Genomic DNA, 10,512 nt, shown 5'->3' with positions numbered 1-10,512 from the left:
AAGGCGCAGGGTAATCGATAACCCATCGGTCAGCACTCGTTGAGAAAAATATCCCAGGGATCACTCGGAGAACGCTCGGTAAATAGTCGTAACAACCTCTCAGTGGATCATAACTTTGTAGTTCGTTGTTTTGAAAGGACCATGAGAGCCTTATTAATTTTAAATTTTATTTGGATCTTTTCTCCTCTTGAGTCTAAGCATCCACCCGGTCATTTGGAACCTTTAGGATCTCATCAGCCGCCGCTAGGTTCGATAGAGAACACTGACTTCGTTCCGTCATCTCAAGATTTCTTCGAACAATATGCTCTTCCAGGTGAACCTGTGCTTTTCAAGGGAGCAGCGAAAAAGATGCCCGCTTTTTCTAAATGGACCGATGAATATTTAAGGTATGATAAAAAACACCTGGTGTTTTTATCTCACTTGCTAACTTGTGAATTGGTAGACGATAAAATTGAAAAGTCTACTGACTTTTTTCGGAATTTGTTTCTGACTTCGAGACTGGAAGCTCAAGATTTAATTAACTCAATTTTATTTGACTTGAGTTCCTTCCCCTGATCTTTGGTTACTTGCACCTGTTGGTTTTTAGCAATTCCTACATACACGAAAAACATATTTTATTTGTTCGATATTTGTTCGACAAGTTTTTACTTGTTTTCTTTTTTTTTTTTTTCATGTTGAGTAGGAGCAGTGAGTTTTTACATTGAGGTTAAATTGCCTCTCAAAAGCTAGGGAACATACAGATTGTTTGGTTTAATATTGTGTTCCTCAAAGTTTACAGGAAATGTTTCGAATGTATGATGTAACTTTTCTTTTAAGCCTGTCTATTTATTTATTTATTTATTTATTGAGCAAGAGAGGTTATTATTATTTGTTCAAGAAATTAATGAACTGAAATTTAGATTGAAGTACCTGTAAAGAGTATTGAAAATTGATATGCATTCACTCACAAGCCAATAGGAAATTCTCTACTTCAGCTCATCTATAATTCACAATCATTTTGTCGAACAACTGACAACAGTCACAAAATATTAAACATATTCATTAGTTACCTAGGTAACAGTGTGTTCTGCAGAGTATTTTCAGAGATTTCACTTTAATTTATTCTGAATCATTTCAACAGAACTAAGAAGGTTAATTCTTGATTTTAACAACAAAAACTTTTAATTGGTAGGAAAGAGATCAAATTTAAATTTCAAAACATGTTAAGAGAAGGAATGTATAAAAGATACAAAGTAGAATCTTTAGTGTGTAAATATGAGAGTTTTTATATTATATAATATTTCACCGACATTGTCACTTTTTAAGAGAAACATTCACAAACTTGACCTGAATGTTTTGACTGATAGCTGTGGTGGTAATTTGCACTTATGTGCTGTCTTTTTAAATTATGTATTTCTGTCTTACATGTATTAACATCTTATGCATTTTTATCTTATTTATATTTTTATATTGTTAATATCTTTGATTAACTTATAGATCTTGTTATTCCAATCTTTTATGTTATAGTATCCCCATTTAGTGGTTTTGGTACTGCTGTTTTAGTCTGACACTCACTTACTTATGACGTGTAATATAGCAAAAAATTCCGGTTATGAGCCATGGCCAGGTTTATACAACTTCATAGGAGGTTTTGTATGGGTTTTATGAATGGAGGGGGACGGGGGGTATCAGGGAAGGGCTTGGAAACAGTCTAAAAAAGTGTTTCAAAATAAGCTGTTAAAACCAACATCCAGTCAGCAGTATAAAAATAAGTTTTATGTTCTTGGAAATAAGCACAGATGTTGTTGTATGAAGCTTCCTCATAATGGCAAATACTGGCCACTGATCTGTGGCATGACGTACACAAAGTAAAGGACGGCTTATTTCTGGAAGATTATATGGGGGACATATAAACAGGGGGGCCTATAACCTGAAATTTACAATGTATGATTTGGAAAGATGTCTGCTATACAAATTATTGTTTAACCATTGTCCCGGATACAATAATATCTGATCATCACTTCATGTTACAAAGAATGCATATCATCCTACATGCCATGTTGCTCAGTAACCGTCACCAAAATCCAATGGCTGCCAGTCTCAGTTTAAGCAAAAATATCACTTGAAAATAATACAATGTAAAACACTAATTAAAAAGAAGTTTGAAATTATTTTCTTCACCTTACAGAAAGTCAATTGGCTCAGCAACACCAACCCATTTGAAATTTTCAGTGTAGCTACATACTTCAAGGAAAGAATTTCCACAGAGTTTCAATTAAGACCCTCATTAAACCAGCATAATTAATGGAATTTCACCATGTAAAATAATTAAAATTTTAGGTTTGAATCTTCCATAACTGGGACCACCTTTTCCATACATTCTTAAATTGAAAATATTACACTTTTCAATCAATTCTTAATGGACTCTCCTTCTTTTAGTGAGAATTTTGGACAAGAGGCTATTGATGTTGAAGAAGGCAAAAAAGAGAACAGATCCCTTGCTACATTTAATTTCAAGTTGAAAGACTTTATCATGCGTTATAAGAATGAGGATATTTACATGGTTGAATCTCTTCCAGTAAAAATGAGAGGTACTAACAATATATTATATTATTAATTAATCAAATGACTCCTTAAGTTTACTGAGCTTACAATGCATTACACATTACATGAATATTATAACTTCTTTCATTTTACGACAATTTACTAATTGTGGTGTCACCAATGGTGTTCCCCTTTAAGAAATCAAATTTATCACTTGGCTTCATGTGGGACACATGATTTTCTTGGAAAAAAATAAAATTGAAAGAAATACTGAGATAGGACTAGCACTTCAAACACTAAAGATTTTTTAATTAGTGAATTATAATGTTCAGTATTTTGCACATGACAAAGTCAGCACTCAGTTCTTGAGCTAAAATCTGATCCTGCATGTAGTCAGGATTTAAACAGATCAGAGGAGTGTTGATTTTGTAATTAGTAATGAGAAAAAAAAACAGTAGAATTCTGAAAGTAATGCCCCTCCCCCTCAAAAGTGATGCTTTCATGAATTGAAGTAAAATTGAGCACATTTCCTTTTTTACACTCCAATTGCATTCTAAATCCTAAAAATTAAAAGCCCTTCAAAATTTAACTATCAGTCCCTTCAAAAACGTAAATGATATGTACTGTATTGTGCCAGGCAAGAGACATATACTGAACTTTTCATGTCACATTAGATACCTTTTTGTGTGAGATGGCTGCTGATGATATTACAAAAAAATGCTTTTAATCATCCAAAAGTATCCTACCCAGAAGTAGCAGCCCTTGCTAAATCCCAATATGAATGGATCCTAAACATTACATTTGGAATTTTATGGTAAATTGTACAGTGATCGTTCCATGATTACATAGAGCAGTAAACATTTCCAGTCAAAGCTTATAAAATATTAGAAAATGAACCTGAGGCTGTTTCCATTTGCAAAACATTTGTACAAATTTTGGTTGGAATTTAAAGGAGACCTGACTTTTCAGTTCAGTCCACTGGAAAAGTTCACAAAGAAATGATTTAGCTTCTGGAAAGGTAGTCCTGTTTTTCCATAAATAATGCTTCTCTGATTTGAGATTCATGTTCTGTTTACCTTTTTGGGTGAGTGCGAGAGTGATCTTTAAGTGTGCTTAAGTTTCAAGCATTTCGACTTTTACAGCCTCACCTTAACATCTCAACCGAAATGGACACTGCATTGATCAGAGAAACTTCAAATGAAATTTTCAGGAATTTTGTGTTACTTATAAACAAGCGGAGTTTACTTCATTGGCCATTTGATGGTGGAAGACTTGAGATTGCAGCCCAATATTTAAGAAATAGAAAACATGTACCTTGTTTCTATCGAGTTTTAGTATAAATCTATAAGCGATCTATCACAAATGCTGTTCTCTGATTGGCCACGCTATTCACTATCTATTCTGTGATAGATAGTGAGTAGCGTAGTAGTGTACCCTTGTTAACAAAATGACAGCTGCTTCTTGGCGTTTTTGAAGTGTCTATGAATTGGATTTAGATAAAGTTTTGAATGACTAGTAGATTTATACTAAAACAATTAGATTATTCACTCTTGATTTCTATGCGTGATAGAAATCTCGAGCTCATAATCTAATTGTTTAATAGAAACACAAGTGGAAGTTTGGGAGAACGAGAAATGCTGTGGGAACACGAGCCGACAGGCGAGTGACTTTTCACAGCTTTTTTGAGTTCTCCCAAACTTTCACAAGGTTTCTATAACTTGATAGAAACAAAAACCACGAAAAAAAAGGAAAACAACTTGTTTACTTTGATCATCAAAATGTAAATTCTCTTTACACAAGCCATCATTATGTCAACAGTTTGTGCTAGTTCTGTGTTTCTATTAGGTTATAGAAACACAATTTTCAACCAATCAGTGCACATATTTTCTTAGGGCTGTTTTCTAATGTTAAATATCAACTTGAATCAATTAATTTACAAATTTAACTAATGATTTCACCAACAATGTTTGTGTTAGAGGAATATGCACTATTAAAGAGCATTGGTTGCGGGGGATTTACCAATATGCTCCAAGATGCTGTAGTTTGGTTCAGCAGTGGAGGAACCAAGTCAGTTCTTCACTATGACGCTGTGGATAACATCAACTGCCTGTTTGATGGAACAAAAGAGTTACTTATGATTAACAAGGTAGATTTATTGTACAGGTCATTTGATGACAGAGCCAGATCTGAAACCAAGTGTTGCTCAAGGTTAGATGACAAGGCTGAACAACAGTAATGGTATTCATTACAAATTATCCTGCAAAATAATCTTGGTGAAAAGAAATGCTGTGAGTCCGTGGGCCATTCTTCCTATGACACTTGCGCACAGGGAATCATAATAGTTGTATTAATCACGCACATGACATCTTTGAGATATTGCATACAACCACCATGATTCCCAGCGTGTGCATCTCATAGGGGGAAAGGGGATTTGCCTTGTGCCCCAGGCTTCAAGAGATCCTTGGTTTCCAATGTATTTTTAATTCCTTCACTTTTGTGTGGCTTGGAGGCTTTGGAAAAATTGGTTGGTGAGGAACTAACTGTTGGAGCTGATAGACCATCTGATTCCCCCAATCCCTCAAATTACAGAGTTAGAGTTCTTGCAAATGTTGTATTTAACAAATGAATTTGTGACTTCTTTTGGAGGCTCAGTGTTATGGTTATTGTTGTAATCATTTCAGTCTCATCTTCTACAAGCACATATTGACAAGGTAAATGGAGCATTCTCCAGTGTTGATGTGGATAAAGTTGATATGTACAAGTTTCCAGGGTTACAGACTATCCCTTATTACAAGGTTCTCATGGAACCAGGCGACTGTTTGTTCATTCCTGCACGGTGAGTTAACCTTGTTTCATTTTACAACATATTTTAACCACGTGGTAATAGTAGTAATTTATTGGTGGAGTAGATATTATAGAGCATCTTGTCTGTCTTGCCTTGAGCATTTATGTCTCTAAACCAAGTGTAGACCATGTTAACCTCTCTTAACCAGACACCTTGCTGAAGTGGGCCCTGCATGTTCCAAGCTCTTTGGTTCATTGCAAGGGATAAGGCTGGTGCAGATCTAGGGGGGATTCAGTTTAACCCCCTAGATTTAAAATAATGAGACATTAGTAAGAACCCTTTGACTTGGTCTCAAAATGCAGGAAATCCCATTTCCAAGGACCTCAATTTTAAAACTTTTCCACGGGATGATGCCCCCAGATACTCCCTACAGGCAACCGCCTTCAGCAGTCCGTATCTCAACCCCCCCCCCCCTTCTCTAAAATCTTGTTTCTACCCCAGATAAGGGGACAGTGTCAGAACAGTGGTGAGGGAACAGTGAAACATCTCATATTTGTTTCCCTTTATTACCTTTTGGCATACTCTCTTTTGTTATTTTCTCCCTATCTCCAGGTCTGGAAATGACTTATACATATTTAGATATATACCAAATAACTCAGGACTGTGTTTGCAGTCCATTTCTTCACCTCCCTCTATGATAGACATCTTTCCAAGGAGGATGGTCACTAAATCACTATTTCTTCAAAGCAAGTTTTATTAGTCCCTAAGGACTTGACTGTTTCTTGCTGGACATATTTATTCGAAATAATGTGAGTTGCTAAAAATGCTGTGGTTTTTAGGTGGGTTCATCAAGTACGTTCTTATGGACAACGCAACCTAGCTGTGAATATTTGGTGGGCGCATTTTGTGAAGTTCAACCAATCAGACTGTGAAAGTAGCCCTTACAAAGACAAAGACTTAATTCCACTAAGTCAGTTTGACTTTCATCCCCAAGAGGCAATAAGGTAGGTATGGATTTTGATAAATTTTTTGCTAATTAAAAGCGATTTTAGACCTGGAGGAGACTCTCATATGAAAAGGTCAGGGATGTTTGTCATCTTGCTTAGAGAGATAAATCAAGGATTGTGGTCTCACTTAGGGTGTTGATGGCAAAATGCCACTATTTTTAGCTGTCAAAGGGTGCACTCAAAGAAATAATAATAAAAGAAATACTCTTAAATTTAGGCTCAATTTCTGCCGGTCTCTTTAGTCCGATCTGTTAGCATGGGTTCCCTTCCCAAACAGCGGCTAGTAATCAAACCTATACTGTTTTAAGTGGTATCTTTTAGGGGTCTAACAAAGCTTGAGCCACACCCAGATTGGTCTCCTTCAGGGGTTTAGTTCAAATTTTCCAATGAGCATCTCCGACCTTTTCATATGGGAGTTCCCCCATCCCCAGGGATTTAGCCATGTTTATGTATGTTGGAAGACGTTTTGTCACACTTCTTTCTTTTTACATTAAAACAGATGCAAGATAGCAAATAATTTTGTTGCCAGTGATAGCTTAGGACACCATAGATGAATGAGAAATTATGTAACATTGCGCAGTCTCCCTTAATACCTATTTGAAGTATTTCAAAAATCTACTTGCCTGGCAATTTTTGACATCCTAATCATTGGCAATGTCAACAAATATCACTAAAGCTTTTAAAAATCCTCTGCATTTGATGTTACTATACAGAGAAGTGCGTGGTCAAGGCAGTTCTCAAGGAAGATGACATTTTAGAAGACGTTCCTTATTGATTCTTATCACTTGAATTTAAATCAATGTGAAATTGTATAGAGAGCTTAGTTTTTGATTTACCTAGTTCCCTGGCCTCAGTATTTCACTATAGTGAGTCCTTTTGGGGTCATGTGCATGGCTATTCATTGCAATTACATCACCAAAATGAATTGCCAATGAAAGCCGAACAGGAACTAGACAAGTTTATGAGCAGACCTTGAAATTAACAGCTGAGGCTATTTCATTTCTAGTGGTAACCCTAATGACAGCAATCAATTCTTGCAAATTTGACACAAAGTGCAGTAGATAATTATTAGAATATTCTCTTGATATGCCTGGTATTTTTATCAGGCAAGGGACTCTGCAAACCATGGGTGAAAAACCAGTCAATTTAGAGCAGTGGCTAGAATTAATCCAGGTAAGATTTGACAAAATTAACTGATTATTTTTGTGGGGGAAATTTTGCAATGTTCAGATCAGTAATTACCCGGGGAAATTAATAATGTAGGTAAGGTAGGCAAAGGCTTGATATGAGCCAAGTGCACCCCCCCCCCCAGGCCAGAGCTTATCCCGGTTTCTGTAACATGAAGCGACTAGGAGAATTTTTACTCCCCCCTGAATGGCGTGCTAGTCCATCGCAGTATTACCCCCCCCCCCCCCAAGCATTAAGTTTGCCGATACCCATTTATGGTGGAGAGAAGCATTTTGAGAGTAAAGTGTCTTGCCCAAGAACACAACATAATGTCCGCCCGAACCCGTACCGTTCGATCTGGAGATGAGCACACTAACCATGTCATGAGGCCGCCGTGACTCCCAATTAATGTTCTTGTCGTCATTTCTTCTGACAACAATGTGTAGCTTCAAAATTTCAATGCTGTGTGCTACTTGCTCATATTGCTTCCTTACATATTGCTTCGTAACTAATAATGATAAATAAGTTGTATAACCCCGGTTTATTTATTTCATACATGTGCAGTAGAACTTCTTCAATACAGACACCATACGGACGAAAGAAAGTGTCCGTATTCGAAAGTTGTCCACTTTACAGAGGTCACATGAATTATATGACTTCACTTCAGAAGCAGTCTCACAATCAGTTAGTTGGGGCTCAGCGCTAAAACACGGTAGAGCAAAAAAAGGAGAGAGCGACTTGGTGCGGCTTGAGGCTTGCTCTTTGCGCCGCGCTTCTCCCCTATTTTTTCGTACGCCATATTTTCGCGCTGTGCCCCAATTAACTGAACGCCTGGAAGAGGCAAAGAGGTTTAATAGGCTCCACTCTATAATATATAGTATAAAGTGCCCTTCAAGTCAAAACTGAACCAAGCACGCCTTTGGAGTTCATTTATTAATCTTTTTTTTAATAGACAAGTTGCCGGGACTACGGGAACTGTCCATTAAAGAGAGTTGTCCGACTCCTTACATCCTCCTTCTTATATCTTCTTTCGCCATGGACACAGCCACTATGTTCTGTCGTGACCAAATTGCAGAACTTTTGCAGTTGTTGTTAAATGGTTTTAAAAACTGGCCATGAAGGGTTCATGCATTGTTGTTGTTTTTAGGCGGAAGCATCTGGTCGTGAGGAGGAGCTTTCACTGATTCCAAGGGATGTATTAGAACAGGTAATGAATTCTGATTTTGACGCCCATAATGTTGCTGAACATCTGAACTAAACCAATTTCCGAAGAAGGAAATATTTCTGTGGAAGGAATTATGTTTTGAAAAGTTTTCCATCAAAAATCTTGATTTATGACCATAGAAATGATCCATTACTTCCTTAGTAGGATGTCACTATTGAGGGCGTGCATTTTTTTTTGGGGGGGGGGGGGAAGGGGAGGTATTCGCAAGCTATGCCATCCTTTGCGTAAGAAGCTCCTCCAGACTTTTTCTTTTTCACTCCTCTGCCTCGTGCTCTTCGCACTCAAGTTTAGTGCGTTGCAGAAATTTTTCGCTTTCCATGCTCGGCTTACGCAGCTCGACCTTGTGGACAAGTCTGAAGGTTTCTCTTGAGTAGCAGTAGTAGTAGTAGAAATCTTTAATGAGGATACCAACATCACAGTAGAGTGGTTTACAGAAGGGTCCTCAGTGCTGTGTTCTGATGATTCTTATATTTTGATGTGTAATTTCACCAAGTGGACAGGCCAGGGTCGACAGACCAACAAAAACGCGCGAGAAAAACCCGTTACAGCCATGTTGGCTTTTTTGCTGTTTTGTCGTTCCAAAACAGCTGAACACGCGAGACAGTTAGTTTGCATAGAAGTCTTTAGAAACAACAGCTTTTGGAGGTAGATTATTCCGTTTTGCTTCACTCTGACTTCTGCCTTTTGTTTTGTTGTTGTTGTTGTTGTTGTTGTTGTTTTCTATTTGTTTACTTGTTGCTCTGTTTCTTTTTCTGGAAGAATTTCCACGAAATCGATAGCAACAAAGATGGTTTCGTGTCTTCAGAGGAGATTTACGACGTCAAATATGATGAGCTTGAACGACTGCTCGGCTACGTAGAGGAAGACGAAGAACAAGACGAGGAAGATAACGTGGATGGAACAGAGGAACAAGACACACAGCCTGAAGAAACATCAGAACACAGCACTGAGGGAAAAACTGATAACACAGATCACAACCATATGGAACTGTGATAACCTCTTACTTAGTTGCTGCGTAGGCATTCAGGACAAAGGAGCCGTGTTACAATATTTTAAGTCATTTTTTGGTGTGAAAAGTACGTTCACATTGAAGAAAACCTAAAAATGCCGTAATATTTTGGTAAGGTACTGAAGAAAAACACCAAAGAATTAAGAATAAATCGGCAGAGACAAAATTGAAAAAATTAGTTAATTCTTTGTAGTTGTTCCACTGTGACGAAGTTCGTTTAAACAGGAAAGCTTTAGCTAGCTTTGCAGCCCAGCCAGGTTATCTCCCGAATTCCTACGCAAGACGAATAACTCGATAAATGCTATCAGATAAATTCTATTGACATGCATTTGGCGAGTATTAGAGATTCTTATATTTTGAGGGAAAAGCTGATAACACTGATATCTACACGTTTTAGAGTTCCCTCCCTTTCCTTGTAAGTCTAACCCGTGCCCCAGGCAGGCTTTTAAATTAGACCATGGATTAAACAGGAAAAAGTAGTATATTTAATGAAAAGAGGTATTTAATTACGGAAGGCTATAAAGAGTTCAAAGCAGTGCATATTGTTGTTCCATGTTGTAAGAAAATATAGATCATTTTTGTCTTGCGGAAAGTTAAAACTTTCAGTTGTAAAGTAATGTCTTAGTAATAAAGAACATTAAAGGTTATGTTTGTAGCTCTCAATTTTCTCTCTTATCTTTAAAAATAAAAAACAAATCAGGGTTTATACGAACCTTGAATTCACTGCCTTGAAACTCCGTAACATTTATTTATAACTATATAGGTGAGATTACGTATATAGCACATTACGTATATT

The 10,512-nt window shown here is 37.0% G+C and overlaps 2 protein-coding genes across 2 annotated transcripts in view; both read left to right on the top strand.

The window, feature by feature from the left end:
* LOC145460697 (cation channel sperm-associated protein 2-like) overlaps window positions 1-10,512 on the top strand; it is a 260,280-nt gene that overhangs the window by 97,590 nt on the left and 152,178 nt on the right. The window lies entirely within an intron of this gene.
* Window positions 60-10,383, top strand: LOC145460540 (bifunctional peptidase and arginyl-hydroxylase JMJD5-like). The gene is made up of 8 exons (XM_081445383.1): window positions 60-386; window positions 2,419-2,570; window positions 4,500-4,669; window positions 5,205-5,359; window positions 6,148-6,312; window positions 7,422-7,488; window positions 8,630-8,689; window positions 9,467-10,383. The coding sequence occupies exons 1-8, from the start codon at window positions 142-144 to the stop codon at window positions 9,698-9,700; spliced, it is 1,248 nt and encodes a 415-aa protein (XP_081301509.1). The 5' UTR covers window positions 60-141; the 3' UTR covers window positions 9,701-10,383.

This window comes from Orbicella franksi, chromosome 1 (assembly GCF_964199315.1).
Source record: "Orbicella franksi chromosome 1, jaOrbFran1.1, whole genome shotgun sequence".
In the NCBI taxonomy this organism is placed as follows: domain Eukaryota; kingdom Metazoa; phylum Cnidaria; class Anthozoa; order Scleractinia; family Merulinidae; genus Orbicella; species Orbicella franksi.
This window is presented reverse-complemented; position numbering and strand designations above follow the sequence as displayed.

Coding starts and splice junctions, on each gene's coding strand:
- LOC145460540 (XM_081445383.1), top strand. CDS start 142: ATGAGAGCCTTATTAATTTTAAATTTTATTTGGATCTTTTCTCCTCTT. Junction 387..2,418: donor TGGACCGATGAATATTTAAG/GTATGATAAAAA, acceptor TCCTTCTTTTAG/TGAGAATTTTGGACAAGAGG. Junction 6,313..7,421: donor CATCCCCAAGAGGCAATAAG/GTAGGTATGGAT, acceptor TATTTTTATCAG/GCAAGGGACTCTGCAAACCA.